Consider the following 24,034-nt stretch of genomic DNA (forward strand, 5'->3'; position numbering starts at 1 on the left):
CTGGCAGAGACGGGGGTTGGGTGTGTGCATGAAGGGGAGGAAGAAGGCTGCATGGCTGAGTGGAACACAGATGATGTGACTGTTATGTGGCAGGAAAATTTTTATATAATATATATGAGAGAAATTTTATTGCTGTCAGTGGCAGGTTTTGTTAAATTTTAGGAGAGAGAGACTGATGCGGACTTGGATCGCTATTTGGGAACTGCGTAAAGAGCTTGAAAAAAGTAAACTAAGATTGGCTTGGGAAAGCAGGTGTGAGCTAGTCTGGAGAGCAACAGGTTGCCTAATTACAACTTTCCAACCTTGTATTCCTTTCTGTCTAGTGTATGCTAGCACCCAGTGTTGGTAAGAGGTGTGGGAGGATGCGAGGGCATGCTCCAAGACTGGGTGCTGGTGCAGACTGGAGCCAAGCTGGGCTAGCAGGAAGCAGTGGAGGAGGTAGGTAGCTAGTATCTGTTAGCATCCCACCGCAGTTGGGGATACAGCCACACTGGCATGGAGCTCTGTTGGTGCCCTGGAAGGTTTGTCTTCTGCTAGCCCACTGCAGTGTGGCCCCCAAGCGCTGTGGCCAGGCCTGGGCCGCACAGAGCAAAACTGAGCAGCAGGCATGTGGGCTATGCCAGGGGTGCATGGGGATGGAGCTGCCCCTCCCCCCCATTTCACAGATCAATCACATGGTCAAGGCTCCTGAGGTGGCTGAGGATGGAGGCGGATGGTGGCATGAGGATGTGATAGAGAGAAGAAAAAAAGATATATTTTAGAGCTAAACAACAGCTCTGAGTTACTAAAGTGGCTGTAAACCAGCTTTATGGGACAATAGGAAACTTGGCCATACTCATGTTAAGTGGACATATGGCTAACTAAAACCATGCCAGGCCACTAACTGAAATTTAGTTTGTAAAATGAAAGCTAGTACACCTTGAAGTTTGTGCTGAGAAGTACATAGTTGCTTTTTTGTGTAATTTTTAAATTAGCATTTTCCTAATATCTTAAAATACCATCTGAAGTATGAGCTGTACCACAATCTTGTAGCTCTGACTCTTGTTTCCTTTCAGGGAATGTTTACACAGCAACATCAACAGTCTGTGTCTACACAGCAGGCAGTTATTTCGAAACAATGTCAAAATACTGTGAAGCAGAAGGACTTCTTACTCCAACTCCCGTAACCCTCATTGTAGGAGCAGTAAGGGAAGTCTGAGGAAGAGTGCTCTGTTTCGAAACAAGTGTTGGGTAGAGGCTCCCTCTTTCGAAATAAGATATGCAATTGATATAGCTCAATTTGTGTAGCTTATTTGGAGGTAAGCCCTGCTGGGTAGAGACACCCTGAGTGGCCAACAGAACTGAGATTTTGCAAGGTCCAGCGGTGGAATAAAGGCCTGGGGCCAGAACAGCTAAATTTGTACACACACTGCAAATAGCTGTGATTTATTATGAGAAAGCAGCATCTTGCTGAAGCTAGATTTCCCCTGCTTTATACACTAAGGAAACTCTGTGGCAGGAATTGTGTATAGTCAGAACTAAAGTTTGGAGAACTGCAGGAGCTCAGGTAGTGATGGCTATGTAAAAAAAATGTTCTAGTTCTATGTTTAATTAAAGTTCCTAAGCCCTATACTCTACCTTTCCCTAAAGCAGGCATGTCCAAAGTTCGGCCCGCGGGCCAATTGCGGCCCGTGTTCCGGTTTAATACGGCCCCACAGGTAATTTGGCAATATCTATCTTTTATGGCCCCCAACGAATCCATATGTATTGAGATGAATACATTATAAAATCTCAGTTAATGTCAGTTGGTCTAAATCAGTTATAAATATATTTGGACACAACATGTATACTTGGTGTTATGTTCCTGTTCATATTTTTTTAACTTAAAAGTTGACAGACAACCTTTATTACCAATAATATGTAATGTACTTTACAATGTTCCTGACATATATTTCAGCTTCCTGGATTTTTTTTTATCTGGCCTTCAGATATGAAAGGCAGAGTGATTTAACACCTGTTTAGATTTGTCATCCATGTGATGAAATGAAAAGTATGTCGTTTGCAATCAACTTTGCATAAAATAGTTAATTTGCATTTAATTTTAACGGTTCAAAGAATGTCAGGCAAAATGGTCGGCCCTTACGCATGTTCACTTCATCAAATCTGGCCCTCTTTGAAAAAAGTTTGGACACCCCTGCCCTAAAGGAAGGGTGAGGGGATGTTGCCCTTACTGGAACAAATGGTTCCTGCTTAAGCAGGCGCTAGCCGTCCTAACTAGCAGTCAGCAATTCGCTGTTTCACAAGATGAGGGAGCCGGTCAGCATGTTCTGATGGAAGAACGCGAGGTCTGATCGCAGAGTGCGGCGGGTGCCCCCGGAGGCCGATGCTGCAATATACGCTGTGGGGAGAGGCACCGGCTGCCTCCCATGCGCACGGTATCGCACTAGTGCACAAGGGGCGAGGGGAGGCGCTGAGGCCCGTCCCTGACTGCAGGCAGTGGTGCAAGGGCGGGCTAGTACTGCGGTGTGCGAGGCGCTCCCAGCTCCGCAGTGTGTGATTTGAGTGCGTGTGGCTGGGGGAAACGCCGCTAAGCTGCAGCAGGCAAGCGCGGAGCGAGTTGCACCAAGTCCCTCCCGCCTGGGTGGGAGAGCGAATGAGCAGCCTGGCCCGGCTTGCGGGAGAGGTAGCGGAGGGGGGGGGGGGGGTAGGGGCGTAGCCAGGAAGTGCCGCGCTCAGCCTGCTCCTTTGGCCCGAGGGCAGCCGGGGGCCTGAGTCTGGGCCGGCTGCTGCAGCTGCTGATCATGTCGGCTAGAAACCCGGGCACAGAGCTGGGTAAGGGACAGCAGCTCGCCCCCCGCCCCCGCAGCCGGCGCGTGTAGTGGAAGGTGGGCTGGGGGCATGCAGTGTGTCCGGGCACGGGTGAGAGAGCCCAGGGGTTGCCCAACATTCAGGGGGCAGCTCTGCCCCCCCGCACCGTAGTGGAGGTGAAGCTGTCAACAACCCAGGGGGGCTCCGAGGATCTCACCCAACCCAAATCCTGCCCAAGCCTTCAGGGAAGGGATGTGTCTGCAGAAACAATCATGAGATTCCTTGTTAAAGCAGCGAGGAGTCCTGTGGCACCTTATAGACTCACTGAAGTGTATCACTGAAGTGTATAGACTTCAGTTAGTCTAGAAGGTGCCATAGGACTCCTCGCTGCTTTTGCAGATTCAGACTAACACGGCTACCCCTCTGATACGAGATTCCTTGTTGGTTCCTATGCACCCTGCCCTTGGACTGCCTCTGTAGAGAGGTTAACATTAAGCCCAGCTGTGCCCCAACAACATATGTGAAACTCTCTAGAACTGTTAGTGTCCAGGTGGGAACCTGTCAGTTTCCACAAAACTTCTATCAGGAAGGATAGAGAAAGGGGGATGGCTCTTTAGCGGGGTAGTTAAGGTACTGGCCTTAGGGTACGCCTACGTTTCTAGTTTCACTTCTGTGAAACTGTATGAAAGTTTTTTCTTTTTCTCCCAAAGCTGGAAAGTTGTGATACTATGGAATGGCCATCTTTGGGTCAGTTTATCTGTCTGAACTGTTACTTGCTTACAATGTATATGATGAATTCTCCTGCTGGTGCACTTGTCTGGGAGGAGATCAGTTTTTAAAGTATTTTTTGTATTGTATACAGTTGTTAAATGAGTAGCTTTTATGAGCAGGTTTCAGCCTGTGGGACCATTCAAGATTTTGATTATTAAATTAAGCTCTGGGTTTTGGAAACAGCTCATTGCAAGTCAGCATTCATTTAACAATAAATATATATTTAGTTATGGAGAAAAGCTTAATAATGTGACCCCAGCTGTGATCAGCTTAAAGGCTACAGAACAAGGAAAATAAGAATAACCCATTTATGGTTTATTAGTTTTTAAACATGATGTGGGGGGCCCTGACTCAGGATATCTGAAGTTGTGTGGTTGGCAATAGTAAGAAAAACTGACCATCCCTGGATTATAAACCAGATTTAGAATCATCCCCTTCTCTCTTCCCCTTCATACTACTTTATTGGTCTCTGTGAAGAGTTGCTCTCTTGGACTTTTGTTCACACAAATACTTATGGACAGCAAATTTTGGGCCTAGTGCCCAGATTTGTTTAACCAAGAAAATAATTGGTTTCAGAAGAAAGAAGTTTATAAAAGAAAGGTCAGCCATTCTGTAAAAAAAAAGAAAAAAAATACCACATGGTATAGAGACTAATCACTAAGTTCAAAGAGCAAATTCCAAATCAAAACGTTGAATGGTCCAATAGTTACTCATGGTTCATAAAACTACTCATTTAACAAATGAGACAAGTAATAGTCAAATATATTAGAATTTTAATATATTACTCCATTTGATTTCTTCTCTTCTATTCTATGTAAACAAGTGTCACTTGTGCATCTAAAATGTCTTATAAAAAGCCAAGATTATAGCTCATGTATCTTCTCCATGAGAAAGTAAGACTGGTGCCCTCAACTCATGCCATGGCACATATCATATAATCACAACTACTTGTTTTTAAAGTTACAGACTAACAGGGCTCCCCCCTCTGAGTCTGTTTATTGTAATTTTCCTATTCCTTATTTTCTGTAAAATAAAACATTGAAAATAATCATTAATTTCTTCTTTTTCCTTCCACTCTCCCATAATATCAGAAGAAGGTAGTTACTTGATTAAAAGCAGGTGCAGTTAGAACAGAAAAAAGGAAGTATTTCGCTACAGAATAAAGTCCCTCTCTGAAATTTGCTTGCCACAAAAGTCCTGTACTGAAGACAGATTTTGTAAAGGACTAGAGGATTTTACAATCTACACCATTTATAGTTTACTTAGGGATGTGACTGATTAATTGGTAAGCATCACCCTTACCGAGTGATGCTTACCGGTTATCATTAACTGATGGGGGCTGGAGCAGTGGTGGGCAGAGAGTTGTTGGGGGAGTGATCCAGCCTAACCACAGCAGGTGCAGATCCACGTCAGCTATGCTGGAGTGGATTTAACCAATTAACTGATTAAACAGGATTTTACAACCCCAATGCATACTGAGATTGGGGAATAAATCTCCTATATTTATGTATTGACCGATTGTCACAGGCAATAGGAAGGAAGGAATCTTTCCTCTCCTCACACTGCTTACAAAGATAGTTTGACCAGGTGCTTAGTCTGTGTGTTTTCCCAATTTCTGTAGACATCAGTGGATGTCAAAGTGCTTTACAAAGGATGTAAATACCATTTTATTGGCTTAATTGTTAAACTGAAGCACCCTCAGACTACTGGAAACTCGATAGTGGATTGGATAGACCATTGGTCTGATTTGGTGTGGTACAGGTTACATCTGTATCAGATGAATAAAATAGACTTTTGCTGGAAAGTGTTTTCCCTGGAGGAATGACTTTTTAAATATATGTCTCTAGCGTTCCCCTCTTCCTTCATTTGGTTTCGCTATAGGGTTAGCAAATTGATGTACAGTATTCCATCTGGAAGTTTATCATAGTCCTCCCAGAGGAATTTTCATGTGAGGAAACCACGTCAGAGGAAGAAGGGACATCCTATAACAGAGGTTACAAGCAGAAGATAAAAAGAAGAATGCTTAAAACCAGAGAGATAGCTCGTCTGTGTAGAGCCTGACTTGCATCTAGAAATCAAGTTTTTCATAAACTTTAATCAGTGGGAACTATGATTCCACACCTTTCACAAATATGCCACTTAAGTGCCTTATGTGCAGACTTGCAGGATGCGGGGTGAGAGATCCTGCAGAAAATAAGTGGCAAATTTGATTTGAACTCAGGAAACCTGGCTACTAATCCTGCACTCATACTATCATTCTCTGCCTTTGAGAACCAGTAATCATTGTAATTCCTAGAACAAAGTGCATTCTTAGATGTTAAACAAAACATCACTCATATTCCTTAGCCCAGAAATTTGAGAGTGGAAGAAGGAAGGGTGGATGGATTTTTCTGCCAAGAATATAAATCTATATATTGTAATAGTTGGCAGTTCTGAGCCATTTCCATGTGTTCTGATGGAGTGGGGAGGTTGAACTTAGGGGTGGGGAGAGGCACTGAGGAACAGGATTAATTAATTCCAAAGTGCTGATGGATGACAGAACAAGGAATAAGGATCTCAAGTTGCAGTGGGGGAGGTCTAGGTTGCATATGAGGAAAAACTATTTCACTAGGAGGGTGGTGAAGCACTGGAATGGGTTACCTAGGGAGGTGGTGGAATCTCTATTCTTAGAGGTTTTTAAGTCATGGCTTGACAAAGCCCTTGTTGTGATGATTTTGTTTTGATCGGTCCTGCTTTTAGCAAGGGATTGGACTCGATGACCCCCTGAGGTACTTTCCAACCCTATAATTCTATGAATTTCTGGACGGGGTCATGGGCAGAGGTGGGTGTGAAAGATCCTGATGCAAAGGCCATAATGACCTTATGGGAGAGAGGGTACCACTGATTGTCTGATATATATTGGGGAGGTGGAGGAGGAGTTCAGTCAAGGGGCAGACTGCAAAAAACCAATGTCATCTTTTTTTGAAATCATGATTATTTGGGCCAACTCAGGATTTTTGAGCTATTGAGATTGGCAATGCTGTCTCTTGTGCTCTCAGTGCTCCCCCTGTTGGCATCAAGTCAGCTTGGTCAAATAAGAAGATATAAGGTAGCTGGAATGTGGAAGTGGGAGGATGGGCAAAGGGGGAGGATGACAACATTTAGAGTTGGGTGACAGGGATGGGGCAAGAGCTTGTGAGAGGATAGGAAAGGAGGTGGGGGCAGAAAGAAAGGAAGTTGATTCTTGCATTAGTTCAGGTATTTCCTAACTTTTAGGTGATCGACTGCAACCTTACCATTTGTTCAATGTAATTTTATTTAGGTTCTCATTCCCATTTCCTGATCTGATTCTTTTCATGTGTGAAACTCATGTTTCTTTATGCATTCAGGGAATTGGGGCTCCACACTGCCCAAGGTTGTTACTCCACCTACACTGTTCTCCTCACTTCTAGGATAAAGAAAGAAAATACTTGTAAAAATACTCTTAAGTTGTGTTGGTGGATAATTTTTAATTAGTGTGTTTGTTTAAAAATGGCCTTTCTGGGAAAAAACAAACCAACAAAAAACTTTGCAGGTTCAGTAGTGTGTGTGTGTATGTGTGTGTGTGTAAACTGTGATGCAATCACAATAGGTCAGTGAAGTAATCAGGCATGGAGGGGCTACCTCCCCAACCAACCCAGACTACCTTCGAGCACCTGGGCCAGGCCAGGAAAAAATAATAAGGAACTATCAAAGCAAATGGATTCAGCTTGAAATGGGGGGGAAAAAAAAGTCAGATTTTGAGGACCTAAAAATGGAAGTGGGCCCTACTTTCAGGGGAGTCGACAGCCATGCTGGGCCTTGGGGCAAGGAGGGGGGCAGTTCTGTGCTCTTGGAAGACGCGGGGCCTCAGGTGGGGCCAGGGCAGTCAACCCTCAGTGCTGCCTGGAGAATGCCATGCCAGCCTCCCTCAGTCCTCAGACTCACCTGGAGTATGGTGCCCCTCCCCAGCCCTCAGCGCTCATGTGTTGCTCTGGTGGCAATTTAAAGGGACCGTGGCTCTGGTCGCTGCCCTTTTCAATCACGGGGCCCCAAAGCAGTTGCTTCCTTTGCTCCCTGCTAAGAGAGATATGAGGGAGTTTGAATTGAAAAGTATCCAGAACTTGGAGCTTCAGGGAGTAGCCGAGTGAGTCTGTTACAGAACAAAACAACAAATGGTCTGGTAGCACTTTATAGACTAACGAAACATAGGGTTATGCTGGGAAGCTGTTTTAAAGCAATAGATGTAGCCCTGCATGGATAAAAAATTTGTATCCGCATTTGCAAAAATGAGCTGCGGATATCCACATCTGTTACCTGCGGATATTAGGGATGTTAAAATGTGTGTAATTAAGTAATGGTGTAACCACTGAAAATTTCAGCAGTTTTATGCGGGGCAGCAGCTCCCTGGGAGTTGGTGCTCATGGAGTGCCAGCTTTTTAAGTCGGCTCCCCGTGTGTATCAGGGCCCTGTGTGTACATGTGAAGGTTAACCGATAAGCTGAGGTTCATCAGTTAACCACTTACATGGTTACACTTTCACATCCCTAGTGGATATACAGTGGGTAACCTCAAAACCCACTTTATGTGTAACCAGTTTAACACATTCCATTATGGAACTTGATCCTTGAGCTGTTACTGATACTTGTAATTCTGTTGAACTCATTAGGCCTATTTAAATGAGTGTGGGAAGCTGGATTTAGCCCACGCTTAGTTGAATTTCTCGCTTTACCACAAAAAATGCACACACTTTCTCTTTTTAAAATTTATTTTTAAGCATTCAGTGTAGCTGTTCAAAAGGATTAAATAAAAGTCCAACTTCTGGTCAGGAACAAATTTGCATTAAAAAGAGTGGGTTATGTACTGTAGCTTGGAGTTTATAAGGTTACATGTTGAAGCAGCTTTTTTATTTATTTATTGATGGAATAGCTTAGTATTATTGGATTTGTGTTGTCAATTCAAAGGGGAATAGTTTTCCCATTTAAAACTTTAACTACAGTTTTGAAGGTTTTCAGATGTCTTCAGAGGAAAAAGTAAACTTTAAGAGAGTGATTACAGAATATTGGCTAATTAGCTGTAGTGTAGCTGTTTTAATTACTTTTATCCCTGAAGCCACATGACTATGCAGATGACTAGCAGATGACTTATTTAAAAAAAAAAAAAGAGTGTTCACACTGCAAGGTTAATGAGCCTAATTAAATATAGTTTTCCCTAGCCAGACTCTCTAAATCATAAAGTGTGTGTATGTGTGGGGGAAAAGAGGGGGGGAATCTAAGGCAAACAGTTCTGTTTAAAATAATGGTTATGTTCTGAATTTTAATAGGCAAAAGCTAGGAGTGAGACTGATTTTTTTTCTGAATAAAGACATTTATGTTTAAAGGTCTGGTGAGATCCCATGTTGGAAACTTTGAAAATCTATTTAGAGATGATTATGCTGATACATATTTATTTGTTTTCTCTTTCCCCAATCCCTTCTTAATTATAAGAGATGTGTGCTTGAAGAAAGGATCTGTGCTGCATAGGAGTCTCCATCTGCTCTTGCTTATTACCATAACCTTTGTCCTTCTACACCACATCACTTTAATATTTTTTGTTACCCTCAGACTTTGCATCATGTCTAATATCAGACTGTAAGCTCTTTTTGGCAGGGATTTTGGTCCAGGTTTTTAAAGGTATTTAGGCATTGCTCTGCTCAGCACTGTAATCTGTAAAAATCTGGGTTTTTGTCTTATTTGTTCTGGTAAGCACCCAGCATGCTTTTTCAGTGCTGTCATAGTAATGGTAATTAATATTGAGCAGATGACTTTTTAAGGGGGTAGTGAATCAGGAAGCTGAAAACATAAGTTGAGTTAACAGAAGCTTCCCTGAATACAGGGATGGGCAATAAGCAGCCTGAGGGCTGGACATGGTTCACCAGGGTTAGTCCCCAACAAGCTGCCAGATGCTTCATTCACCTGTGCGTCCGCAGGTATGGCTGCTTGCAGCTCCCATTGGTGGTGGATCACCGTTCCTGGCCAATAGGAGCTGTGGGAAGTGCCGTGGGTACTTGCTAGTACAGAGAACTCTTCCATCCATAGACAATGAGTTTTTCTTTTCACCAGGGGACTCCACTCCTGCTTTGCCACGAGACCCTAGCTCTGGTCCACTCCATCCTGAAGGCCTCGCACTGCCTCTTCCTAGCGCTCGCTTTGAGGTTCCCACCCACTCGCTGCCCTTCACCCACCCACAAGTTGCACCTCCAGTTTTCAAACAACTGTTTGATGGTGTCTTCAATCAAATGTTTGGCAGCGCCCTAATCAGCTAATTGGAGGTACAGCCAAACAAGCTGATTGCGGGTGCTGCTAAACACCTATGGCTGGCGCATGCTGAGCACCCAATTTTTTTTTTCTGAGAGTGGTCCAGTGAATTGGAGAGCTTCACCTATTGACATAGGACTGTCCACACTGGCACTTTGGTCAGTGTAACTTCCATTTTCAAAGGGGTGGCTTTTCCACACCCCTGAGAGACTTAAGTTATACCGAAGTAAGTGATAGTGTATACAAACTCTAAGGAATCAGCTACCTTATAGTTAAACTGTTTACATGTGAATGTGCATGTTCAAAAGTCCAGGTGCATTTCATTTATCAAAAGTTCTTAAAGGGATGAAAATCTATTCTCAACCCCAGGGTATAAGAACATATAGCTATAGTGCTTTCATATGTTTTCAGAGATATGGGCCAAGCCCAGAGTGCTCCTTTGAGACACTATGTACAGGTTTTTGACTTAACTAATGCAGAATCATTGAGGTTCTTTTTCTCATAAAGTGTGTTAATTATATAAATTCCCCTCTCTCTAATTTTGAAGCATAAGTGGATATATATGGTGAATGCTGCTGCAGTCTTGATTGAAACCTTGATGGAATGATCGTTTGTTCTCTCAAATTGTATCTGACACACTTGGTTCATTCCGATTTCTCTTCTTGCAGCTAGTGTTTTCTCTGTGTCTTTTTTGCTCGTTTAATTATCGGTAAATAAATACATGGCAGTAAGAAATATTGGCATGATGGAATGTTAAAATTTTGCATGCTGTTACTGATACAGTAAAGATGTCTCCAGTTACTCTGCTTATAAATGCAGTTAAAACACTACAGCAGGACAGCTGCAGCTGCCCTGCTGTTGCGCTTCGGTGTAGACACTACCTACATGGACAGGAGATTTTCTCCCATCCATATAGATAATTAGCTTTCCCAAAAGGTGGTGTCTAGACTGAGGAAAGAATTCTTTTACTGACCTAGTGCTGTCCTCACTGGGCATTAGGTTGCCTTAGCTACATAACTCAGGGGTATGGTTTTTTTCTCACCTGGAGTAACATAGCTGAGTGGAGCTAACTTTTTAGCACAGACCAGACCTTAGTTTCTTGCCTTTGTTCTGTGGTCTCACCACATCTGTCCTTAACTTCTTGGTCACAGTAGTTTCCTCCTTGTGCTTCCAGCCAATCCCAGGTACTAAATTAGGAAAACGGGTTGTGCTTAAAAATGCATTGTCTAAATATATTTGAACTAAGAAGATTTAAACACAAACATTGACAAGGCTTAACAACTTTAAAAATGTGTTAGCTAGTCATAATCAACACTCAAGTCCCATAAGGAAAAAAATTTGGGTCAATGTTTCCAAAGGTTATTAGTAATTTTGGTTGCATCAGCTGTTGGGTATCCAACTTAAGACTCTTCAAAGGGAGCTGATTTTTCAGAAAATGCTGAGCTCCACTAAGCCCCTTCAAGGTACTTCCATAAGGTTTAAAAATAGAGCCACTTGGAATCATTAGTCACTTTTGGAAATTTTATCTTTGAATCTTTGCTCTATCCATAGCTAAATTGTCCTCAGAGTGACTACGGAGCTTAGTTCCCTGTTCAAGAGAGATGTAGGAAGAACTAGATACAGTGTGGTTGACAATGGATTTATAGGGTATTTTTTCTATTTATAGGGTATATATCCATCTGCCTTTAGTTTCATTGTTGACTCATTGTTGGATCTAAAGGATATGTACACAAGTGAACATTAATTCAGTTTAAAACCTTTGCATTGTCATACCAGTGAAAGTTGCAAAGTAGAAGATACAGAAGGCCCAACCCTAGAATGGTTGGAGCATCCTCCACTGTCATTTGCTAGTTAGCCTGATTTGAAAAGTGGAGGTTGATTTTAGGTGCTTCCAATTTTTGGTGCTCAGCTTGGAACATCTTAGACCAGACTCTCAGAAATGGGGAGAAGCCACAGCTCCTGATGACTTCACTTAAAGTTTGTGGATGCCCAGCATCCAAATCAGTGCCAACTTTTAGGCATCCTGCATTCAGTTTCCTTAAGTGTTGAGAATGCGAAGCACCTCTTAGGCAGTATGCAGCATCTCATAGGTTCTGAGGCACTCAATTTGTGTGTGTGTGTGTGTGTCTTACTAAGGATGGAAAAAACATCAATCAAATGGTCTGGTAGCACTTTATGGACTAACAAAACATGTAGATGGTATCATGAGCTTCTGTGGGCACAGCCCACTTCTTCAGATGACCAGAGTTACGACTAGAGGATAGGAAAACTCCTCTAGTCCACCCTTTCTCCTGATACTTTATGTATAGAGGTAGAGGGGTGGATGACAGAGTATCTTTCTCTCCCCTCCCCTCTTCCCTTCTGTTTATTTCGAGTTTTCCTATTCTCTAGTCATAACTCCGGTCATCTGAAGAAGTGGGCTGTGCCCACGGAAGCTCATGATACCATCTATGTGTTTTGTTAGTCCATAAAGTGCTACCAGACCATTTGCTTGCTGTTTTTTTTTTTTGTAACAGACTAACCCGGCTACCCCCTGAAGTTACTAATGATGGTTCTGGAAACTGATACAGGGCCTGATCTCTAGGCTGCTAGTTGAAATTTACCTAGAACAATAGTGACTAAGACGCCTTATCCTCACAGCTTTGGTGAAAGATGATGGCATGAGTATAAATCCCAGACGACAAGTGTCCACCTCATAATTGGTAATAACTGGCAGCCTGAGCAGAGTCAGAATGGGCATGATCTTGCTCCTTGAGGAACAAGTCAGGTATTAGTGAAGCACCCTGGTGGGCAGTGTGAAGAAGCTGAACAGCAGTATTTTGAGCAGTATTCTAGGCATAGAGGATTTCAGAGTCCACGACTAGAAATCTGCCATTCTTCATCACCATTAAAGTAACTCAGAAGTTTTAAAGGGAAACAAAAAGCCAGTATATACATCTGTTTCATAAAGCCTTCCCTTGAATAAATGTTGACAAGATGTCATGCTAAAGAGGCTTTTAATATTTTGGATTGCTGAAAGGCCTTTATGTGCTGAAAGGAGCACACGAGTCCAAAGCTACCTTCAAAGGACTTGTATTATAAGAAGAACATTTCCTTTTGCAATACCATTAAGAAATATTAAAAATACACTAAAGTTAATGGGAGTCTTTTTCCTAGACCTTGGCTCAATCTCAAGAGTGCAAGTGAATCAACCTGCAGTTATAAGGCATGCAGAACAAATTCAGTCACGAAGAACTGTGAAAAAGGATTGGCAAGTATGTATTCTTTTTAAGCATTCTGTTCCTGTATATTTAAAGCAGGCATTTTCCCTCTCTAGACTGTAGTATTGAATTTCATTCAAGATGCCTATAAACTTAAAAGATTGTGGTTGTCCGCATCTTATTTTAATAATTTGTATTTGATGATGAGGAATTGGACTAAGATGACACATTATTCCAAAAAAGTTAAAAACCTGATAACTCATGAGTGGCCGAACTACAAATGAATTTCAGGCATCTTTATTCATGAGTGGATTAAATGGTATGTTACTATACTAGCATATTTATTCTGTTTCCCAGACAGATCTCTCTACAAAGTCTTTTTTTTTAATTTAAAAGCATGTACGATATGATTGTGGTCCCCGTCATGTTTGACCTATTTAACTGTGCTTTTGCTTAACAATCCCAAATGTATGATTTTTGCTTAACCAGTTGTTATGTACAGGCAGTCCCCGGGTTACGTACAAGATAGGGACTGTAGGTTTGTTCTTAAGTTGAATTTGTATGTAAGTCGGAACTGGTACATATTGTAGGGGAAACTCTAGCCAAACATTTCTCCAGAGCTCAGTTTTATTCTCCCACACCTCACTTCCCTCAGTCCTTTATTCTCAAGCTGAAGTGTCTGCTGAGAAAAGCCGCTCCGCATCTCCCTGGTCTGTTGGAGGGCGGGGGCGGGGGAGAGGGGCGCTAGCTTCGCGTCTCCCTGGTCTGCTGGGGGGAAGCAGCTAGTGCGGGGTTGCTTCACCCCGTTTGTAAGTAGGGATCCGATGTAAGTCGGATCCATGTAACCCGGGGACTGCCTGTACAACTTAAATACTCAACTTATGGTGGGACTCATGGTAAAGAAACTGTATATCATGCATAGTAAGGGAGCTGATTCTGCAACCATTGTATGTATTGAGCAGTATTTTTCCAGCAGTCTTACTGGTTTCAGATGGGCTACTTGCATTAATAAATGTTCAACATGCATAACATTTATGGAACTGGAATCCTGTGATAGGAAACCTGGCAAGGTGCAAGACTTGGCCACATTTTGCCTTCAAAGACACTATTTTCAAAGATTCCGGTGGGTGGATAGAGGATAGCACTTAACCCACAGGAAGTGGTGGAAGCATTTTACATAAGAACATAAACATAAGAATGACCATACTGGGTCAGACCAAAGGTCCATCTAGTCCAGTATCCTGTCTGCCGACAGTGGCCAGCACCAGATGCCCCAGAGAGGGTGGACCGAAGACAATGATCAAGCGATTTGTCTCCTGACATCCTTTTCCAGCCTCTTACAAACAGAGGCCAGGGACACCATTTCTATCCCCTGGCTACTAGCCTTTTATGGACCTAAGCTCCAGGAAATTATCTAGCTTCTCTTTAAACTCTGTTATAGTCCTAGCCTTCACAGCCTTCTCTGGCAAGGAGTTCCACAGGTTGACTACACGCTGTGTGAAGAACTTCCTTTTATTAGTTTTAAACCTGCTACCCATTAACTTCATTTGGTGTCTTCTAGTTCTTCTATTATGGGAACTAATAAATAACTTTCTTTATCCGCCCTCTCCACACCACTCATGATTTTATATACCTCTATCATATCCCCCCTCAGCCTTCTCTTTTCTAAACTGAAAAGTCCCAGTTGTTTTAACCTCTTTTCATATGGGACCCGTTCCAAACCCCTAATAATTTTAGTTGGCCCTTTTCTGAGCCCTTTCCAAGGCCAAAATATCTTTTTTGAGGTGAGGAGACCACATCTGTACACAGTATTCAAGATGTGGGCGTACCATAGTTTTATACAGGAGCAGTAAGATATTCTGTGTCTTATTTTCTATCCCTTTATTAATCATTCCTAGCATCCTATTTGCCTTTTTGACCACCGCTGCACACTGTGTGGAAGTTTTAAGGGAACTATCCACGATAACTCCAAGATCTCTTTCCTGATTTGTCCTAGCCAAATTAGGCCCCATCATACTGTATGTATAGTTGGAGTTATTTTTCCCAATGTGCATTACTTTACACTCATCCACATTAAATTTCATTTGCCATTTTGTTGCCCAATCACTCAGTTTGGTGAGATCTTTTTTGAGTCCCTCACAGTCTGCTTCTGTCTTGACTATCCTAAACAGTTTGGTATCATCCGCAAACTTCACTGCTTACCCGTTTCTCCAGATCATTTATAAATAAGTTGAACAGGATTGGTCCCAGGGCAAAGGAAAGCTACCCCTGATCTGCTTACACCAGTTGTATAAAAATTCACAAAGTAGGTAATAATGGTTTATCTCTAGGAATAAACTGAAAACTTTATAATACAGGTAGTCCCCGAGTTACGCGGATCCGACTTATGTCGGATCCGTAGTTACAAACGGGGATTTTTCGCCCCGGAGAACTAGAGCAGTGGGACGCTTGGTCCTGCCGCCCGCCTTCTCCGGGGCGAGAAAAGCTGCTCCCCGTCTCCCTGGTCTGCTCGCGGAGCCAGCAGACCAGGGAGACGGGAGCAAAGCGATGGAGAACCGGGGGCCGGACCCGCGCCGCTTCCAGATCAGCTGGAAGCGGCGCGGGTCCAGCCGGGTGCTCCGCCGCTCTGTTCAGCGTCTCCCTGGTCTGCAGAACAGGGAGACGCTGAACAAAGCGGCGGAGCACCCGGCAGGACCCGCGCCGCTTCCAGCTGATCTGGAAGCGGCCGCGGGTCCGGCCCCCGGTGCTCCGCCTCTTTGCTCCCGTCTCCCTGGTCTGCTGGCTCCGGTCCGGCCCGGGTCCTCCGCCGCTCTGCTCAGCGTCTCCCTGGTCTGCAGAACAGGGAGACGCTGAGCAGAGCGGCGGAGGACCCGGGCCGGACCGCGGCCCTGATCTGGAAGCGCCACGGTTCGGCCCGGGACCTCCGCAGCTTTGCTCCACGTCTCCCTGGTCTGCTGGGGGGGGGACGCAGCTAGTGCCCCCCCAGCAGACCAGGGAGACGTGGAGCAAAGCCGGGGGCCTGTGGTAGAGCAGGTGGGGCACTGCCGGTTGGTCCCGCAGCACCGCTTCTTGGCGCTACTGGACCAACCCGGCAGCACCCCAGCTGCTCTGCCCCAGGCGTCCTGATTCAGCTGCTGATTAGTTTCAGCAGTGGCTGAATCAGGATGCCTGGGGCAGAGCAGCTGGGGTGCTGCTGGGTTGGTCCAGTAGCTCCGAGGAGCAGCCGCGCTACTGGACCAAGCCAGCAGCACCCGAGCTGCTCTGCCCCAGGCGTCCCAAAGTCAGCCGCTGCTGAAACTGACCAGCGGCTGACTACAGGAAGTCCGAGGCAGAGTTGCTCTGCCCTGGGCTTCCTGGAATCAGCTGCTGATCAGTTTCAGCAGCAGCTGACTTGGGGACGCCTGGTGTTCTTATCTTGAATCTGTATGTAAGTGGAACTGGTGTCCAGATTCAGCGGCTATTGAAACTGATCAGTTTCAGCAGCGGCTGATGCCAGTTCCGACTTACATACAGATTCAACTTAAGAACAAACCTACAGTCCCTATCTTGTACGTAACCCGGGGACTGCCTGTATATCAATTTACTAATTCAGTGTTTAATGGGCATTTCTACGTTTATAGCTGGAGGCAGCTGTCTTGTCAAAATTTGTGATGCTAGAGGCCAAATTCTATCCTAGTGCAAATCACCAACTATTTGCTGAACCACCAAAAGGTGATGCCATTTTAGATTTGCAGTTGGTGAGTAGCAAGTCCCCATAATAAAACTAGCTGAAGGGGATAATATAGATTCAAGTAATCATGAACCAGTTCAGTTTAAACAAAATGAAGGATAAACAAAAATAGATCTTCAAGTAAGGTCCTTGATTTTGAAAGGGCAAACTCCCTTTTTAAAAAAATTAGCTAGAGAAGTGGCGTGAGCTGATGAACTCAAGGATCTGAATGTGGACGATGCTTGGTTGCAGACGAAGCTGGATGAGCAAGCATCTCAAATAGGTGATTAAGAGAAAGCAGATAACCTACGAGGAATGGAAGTTGTGAGGGAACAGCAAGGAAAGCTACCCTTTGGAGGTCAGAAAATGTAGGATTAAAGTGAGAACTGCCAAAAGCTAAGCAGAGCTGGACCTTGCAAATGAAATGAAAATGAATAGTAAAAGCTTCTCTAGCCATACAAATAAGAAGAAAACAAAGAAAGTAGTGGCACCGCTGAGCACTGAGAGTGGGGTGGAGATTAAAAATACTGTAGGTGTTATGCTGTCTGTCTTGGGACACAGCTAAGAGTGCCAATCTCAGGTCAGACAGCCAGAATACGGGACATATACCCCAGAGTCATAAAGTGACATACTTGTTAGCCCATAAAATCACTAAACTGGTTCACAGAGTGTTGAACGTACTACAAATGTTTGCTAGATATGGCATAAACAACTTAGCTGTTTTCAGTAATTCCTAGCAAGATTCGCCTAAATCATATAAGACATTGTGTTACAAAAACTGCAGGAACCCAGCCTCACTGTCAAGATCTCCAAATGCAAAACAGGGTTTTCAAAAATATTCTATATATGAAGAACAGTGAGTTGGCCTTGATCTCTTAGAAGTAGAATCTATCAGAAGCTGCCCTGCTCCTAGAACAAAGAAGCATGTCCAACCCATTATTGGTGTGGCTAACTATTATAATAGGTGTGTAAGTGGGCTTAGGAACGTTGCCCCCGTAATAATTCTTACAAAGAATAGGAAATTCTTGTGATGTACTCGACAGTGTTTGGGATAACCCTTCCTACATCCGTTTTGCGTAGGAGGTGTGACTGTATTAAAAGAGAGATGACCATGTCTACACTAAGGTATCACTGTGCAAATGTTCAAGGATACCGAACAAGCTGACCTCAGAGACAAACTTTCTAAGCAGAAGGCATGGTATAAGAAAAATATTTGTAAACACTCATCTGTAATGAAAATTACAGTGCTAGTGGTATACTGTGTGATGAAAAAGGTTTACCATTAGCACCATAACTAGTTACTAGTTTTTCCTTCACCTTAGTGTTTCCCTTGGCATTGGCTTTTAATTCCTGTCCTTGGGGCTTTGGTATTTTAGGGTTCAGTGTGGTAAGGATGTAGGGGAATCTTGCATACTAGCAGATCCACTGTGGAGCTGTAGCCAATACCATGATTGTGCACATTCAAAAAGCCCATTGCTCTTAAGTTGTGGCTCTCACCTTCAGGATTGAGCCCTTCTTTGCCTCCTGTTCCTTGGGCAATTGTACAAATTTGTTATTTAAAAGAATGTACTTGCTGACTAGGAGTGTCCTTTTCTAGCAGCCTCCTCTCAGCAGCTTTCTTTGGGTAAGTGGCTGGGGGCAAAGCTCCCTCCCCACTTTCAGACAGGTAATTTGCACTTTTATGGACACCACTGGCTGCTTAATTTTGAATCTACAGCCATTACAAATTCAAAGACTGGACTCTGTCTCAAAGAGATACAATCAGTTTCCACTCGCATATCAGGATCAGTGTCCTGAGGACTTTCAATTACTAATTTGCACTTCCACATGGAATCAGATGTGGCTGGTACTAGAGAACACTTTCAAAGGGTCTAGAGGTGGGAGTCTGCCTTCCAACACCCTTTGTGTTCACAAGGGTTTGCCTGCATGACTGCTCCACTCTGAAAAGTCAGTTACCCAGCCTACCCTCTGGATCTGAGACACAAGCTGTCTTTGTGGATGGACAGGTGCTGCATCATCCTCTCTGACCTGGGCACACCATAGGACAGTGTTTCTCAAAGTGTGGTCCATGGACCACTAGTAGTACGTGACCATCTTGCAGATGGGCTGCGGGCTCAGAGCTTGCCCCCCCCACCTCTGCCCCTCCCCCGCAGCAGAGAGCATGCACTGGCACTCCAGAATCACAACTCCTCCCTCTCCCGCAATTTTGGGCATGCCAGTGCCGGCTTCCCATTGTGGAAGGAGACACCCCAAGCCTTGCAGGCTGGATCCAGCTTGTGGTGGGAGGAAGCGACTCTGTGTGTTGGCATTTCCCCTTCTCCCCATCTGGGGAAACAACAGCACAGGAAACCTTTCATCTGGAGGCTTTCCCCGCTGTTCCCATTGGCTGGAATCCTGGCCAATGAGAGCAGGGGGGATGGTACCTGGAAGCAGTAGGGTGCGCAGTTCCCGGTAAGCTCCCCTCTATTTCCCTCATGCCCAGACCCCACGTTCTTTCCCTTCCCCCACAGATCCCACCCCACTCCTACATGCTCCCTCCTGCACAGAATCCCACCCCAGCCCATCCTACCTCCTCCTTCCCATCCTGACCTCCACTCTTAGCTCGCTCCTGCACCATACCTCCCACCCAGACATCGCAGCCCCACCCCTTCCTGCACCCATTTTGTCATCATGGGTGGTTGGCTGATGATCTGCGGAAAGGTTTGAGTACCACCACCATAGGAATACCCATGTCCAACAACACTGGCAAGTCAAAGCCAGCTCGTTACGAAAATTCTTTTTGCATTTTCTCCTGAGACCTTCTCCATGCCACCTTTTCTGGTGCTCTGTAGAACTACTTCAGTGGAGCTATACTCAGTTGAAAAACTCCAGCAGCTAGCCAATGGGGTTAACCTTTTCAGCTGGTATACTGCTCATCTCAACAGACAATGGCTGTCCTTGAGCTAATTGGAGCATTTCTGTCCTGCACTTTCCAGGCACTATTATCTGTTCATAAATTTTACTAGGAGGCCTTTCTTTCCTTAATGGAGCCTTCTTAAACAATAATCCATCCTTCATAAAAAAAATCTCCCCTCGCTTTTTCAGTTGGGGCAACAACAAATTCTTTCTGTGCTTCTTTAAAGTCCAGAATCACCTCTGGGACAGTCAAATTCTCATATGGCATAAGATGGAATATACTCTCTGCCTGCTGACAGTTTTCCTCACTGACACCACAGAGGGTACTTGTGGCCTGGTTATGGTATTAACCAGGTTAAACATATCTATGACATCATAGAATCATAGGACTGGAAGGGACCTCGAGAGGTCATCGAGTCCAGCCCCCCGCCCTCAAGGCAGGACCAAGCTCCATCTACACCATCCCTGACAGATGTCTATCTAACCTGTTCTTAAATATCTCCAGAGAGGGAGATTCCACCACCTCCCTTGGCAATTTATTCCAATATTTGACCACCCTGACAGTTAGGAATTTTTTCCTAATGTCCAATCTAAACCTCCCTTGCTGCACTTTAAGCCCATTACTCCTTGTCCTGTCCTCAGAAACCAAGAGGAACAAATTTTCTCCTTCCTCCTTGTGACACCCTTTTAGATATTTGAAAACCGCTATCATGTCCCCCCCTTAATCTTCTTTTTTCCAAACTAAACAAGCCCAGTTCATGAAGCCTGGCTTCATAGGTCATGTTCTCTAGACCTTTAATCATTCTTGTCTCTCTTCTCTGTACCCTTTCCAATTTCTCCACATCTTTCTTGAAATGTGGCGCCCAGAACTGGACACAGTACTCCAGCTGAGGCCTAACTAGCGCAGAATAGAGCGGCAGAATGACTTCACGAGTTTTGCTTACAACACACCTGTTGATACAACCTAGAATCATATTTGCTTTTTTTGCAACAGCATCACACTGTTGACTCATATTCAACTTGTGGTCCACTATGACCCCTAGATCCCTTTCCACCATGCTCCTTCCTAGACAGTTGCTTCCCATCTTGTATGTATGGAACTGATTGTTCCTTCCTAAGTGGAGCACTTTGCATTTCGCTTTATTAAACCTCATCCTGTTTACCTCTGACCATTTCTCTAACTTGCTAAGGTCATTTTGAATTATGTCCCTATCCTCCAAAGAAGTTGCAACCCCACCCAGTTTGGTATCATCTGCAAACTTAATAAGCGTACACTCTATCCCAATATCTACATCATTGATGAAGATATTGAACAGTATGGGTCCCAAAACAGACCCTTGCGGAACTCCACTTGTTATCCCTTTCCAGCAGGATTTAGCACCGTTAACAACTCTCTGACTACGGTTATCCAGCCAATTATGCACCCACCTTATCGTGGCCCTATCTAAGTTATATTTGCCTAGTTTATCAATAAGAATATCATGCAAGACCGTATCAAATGCCTTACTAAAGTCTAGGTATATGACATCCACCGCTTCTCCCTTATCCACAAGGCTCGTTATCCTATCAAAGAAAGCTATCAGATTAGTTTGGCATGACTTGTTCTTCACAAACCCATGCTGGCTATTCCCTATCACTTTATTACCTTCCAAGTGTTTGCATATCGTTACCCATCAAGATATAACTTGGTAGCAAATCCCTAATACTAACCAAATCTCACATTTAAAATTTTCCCCCTCAAGGTGGATTTTGGCCAAAAGCCACTTTCACAGAGAACTCAAGAGAGTCAGACTATTCAAACTCTTATCTGGCAACAAATATGCTGCTCTGACAAGAATTCCTTTAACTAAAGTAATATTAGATGTTTAATCGTCCCATGCTACACATCCAACATTATGAACTTTTGCATTGTTAACAAATTCTTTTCTATCATTCAAAAACTCAGCATTAATATCAATCATGGAATCATTCCTTTTCCATCTCCTTTGAGATTAAGTGACAGAATTTGCACTCAAGATGGCAGTGTTAGTGCTTACATGCTTATCCTCAGTATTTGAGCTAATAGCATTAGCAAGGCAAGATTTGTTGGTGTGAACTATGGAGTGCTTTTAAGGTTCGGGCAGTTTGGTTTTATATAGCCACTGTGATTACAGATAACCTGATTCATTGAGGGTGAGAGGTTTTATGTTCTTTAAGGGTTTTTTTTTTTAAAACAAAATTGGGATTAGGTTTATTATTAAACCCTTCATCCCTTTTAAATTGTGGTGCAGAGGGATTATCTTTCCTGTTGGACATGAACCTCTCACAAACCCTAATTTCTATATATTCGTCATCAGTGTCTGCTGCTTTTAAAACGGAGTCAGGCTTTCTGTCACATATTGTAGCCTTAACATCTTCAGGTGTCAGCCTAAGCAACTTCTGTAGGGTAATTGAATTCAACAGTTTTCCAAAGTCATCATATGCTCTCACTCCCATGACTCACTTCTTAACATAACCAAGCAATTTATGTGTGCATTCCACATAAGTAACATTATCAGTCATCTTAAAATTTCTAAATTGTAAGCAATATGGGTTAGGAGTAATTTTAACATTTTCAATGCAGTTTCTTTAAACTTTTTATAATCTCAAACCTCCTGCACCCCCCATGTCATTAAACATTTACCTCATTTAACAAGTCAGTTTGGTCAAAAGAATTGGCATCCAGTTTTCTGGTGGAATTTTATGACACAACACAGAGACTCAATAGTAGATTAAAAGTCTTAAATATATTTTTCTAACTGAGCACTAAATTTGGGATTGGGAAGGAGTTTTCCCCAAAATCAGATTGCCAGAGACCCTTGGTTTGTTGTGTCTTCTTCTGTGGCGTGGGACAAGGTCACTTTTAAGTTAAACTAGGTAAATGGTGGATTCTCTGTAACTTGAAATCTTTAATTCATGATTTTTGAGGACCTCAGTAACTGAGCCAGAGGTTATGGGTCTGTTACTGGAGTCGATGGACAAGGTTCTGTGGTCTGCAATGTGTAGGTGGTTAGATTAAGGTCAGAAGGGAACATCGTGATCATCTAAAGTCTATGAAGAACATTCTGATTTGCTGTAAATTACCACAGGAGCTACAATGGAGTGAAGAATTATTCCCCTGGATTGCATAGATATAATCACTTGGGATGGTGATTTACTTTGGCTTTGAAGTCCCCCTTAATGTGACTACAGGGCAGATGTATTGTTGCTCCTAGTACCCTTCATCTCTTTATTTATGTAGTAACGCTATTGTTCAGTTAAATAATTCAGTATTTCTTTAAAGAAGGACATCATAAACACCTTTTTTCATCTACCCAAGCACAGCCATAGCAGCTGAATATCCATTTGCTGTCTGACAAATAGAGATGGGCTGGAATGTGATTCTTAACTCGTAACACTCTGAACTTTGGGGAAAGTTCGGACTGAGATAATGTTCCACAGCCAATGGCTCAAGTCCATATCCAAATGTGTATAATGACAAAATCCTATTATAAAAAATAATCAAAGTTCACACCATTTCTTGGAAGCAGTTTATTACATCTGTCTTCACAACTTCACAACTCGTTTCACGAGGGTTAGACTCATATCCCTTTCTTAGCATCTGATTAAATATTCTCTTCTTTCTGGAAAACAGTTTTTGTTTAAATTTAAATCAGGTTTTAAAAAAACCTAGTTGATATAAAAAGCTAACTTTTTGAAGTAAAAAAACAAAAATGCAATCACAGTTAAAAATAGTTCTTTGAAGTTCTATAGCATAAGGACACTGAAATGAATTAGCAATATTAGTCAATTCTCTCATCTTTTTTACAAGAAGATAGGTGAAAATGGAGACATCTGGGCTACATCTACACTGGTGGCTTCTTGTGCAAGAACAGCTGTTCTTGTGCAAAAACTTGCCGGGTGTCTACGCTGCACGTGCGTTCTTGCGCAAGTAAATTTACAGTCTAGCGTCGGAAAACGGCTTCCTCTGGAAGAATTATTCCTCTCCCCACGAGGAATAAGCCCTCTTGCGCAAGAGGGCAGTGCAGACAGGCAACATGAATTTCTTGCACAAGAAAGCCCTGTGGCTAAAATGGCCATCAGAGCTTTCTTTCGCAAGAGAGCGTCCACACTGCCATAGACACTTTTGCGCAAAAGCACATCTCTTGCCCAAAAGCACATGACAGTGTAGATGCGCTCTTGTGGAAGACTTTTTGCGCAAGAACTCTTCCACAAAACAGTTCTTGCGCAAGAAGCTACCAGTGTAGGCGTAGCCCTGGAGTTTAGGATCCAAATATTAAAACTTGTGCAAGATACTGGGTTGAAATTCTGGCTCCATTGAAGTAGCTGGCAAAGCGTCCATTAATTGCTGAGGGACCAGGA

General features: G+C 43.4%; 1 protein-coding gene across 1 annotated transcript in view; it reads left to right on the forward strand.

Moving 5' to 3' along the window:
* The first annotated feature begins 2,655 nt into the window (after positions 1-2,655).
* DERA (deoxyribose-phosphate aldolase) overlaps positions 2,656-24,034 on the forward strand; it is an 84,201-nt gene continuing 62,822 nt past the window's right edge. Inside the window, exons 1-2 of the mRNA XM_006130270.5 lie at positions 2,656-2,811; positions 13,007-13,104. Of these exons, the coding sequence (XP_006130332.2) occupies positions 2,781-2,811; positions 13,007-13,104 (129 nt within the window). The 5' untranslated portion in view covers positions 2,656-2,780. The remainder of the gene's footprint in view (positions 2,812-13,006; positions 13,105-24,034) is intronic.

Source organism: Pelodiscus sinensis, chromosome 1, assembly GCF_052426305.1.
Source record: "Pelodiscus sinensis isolate ZL-2025 chromosome 1, ASM5242630v1, whole genome shotgun sequence".
NCBI lineage: Eukaryota > Metazoa > Chordata > Testudines > Trionychidae > Pelodiscus > Pelodiscus sinensis.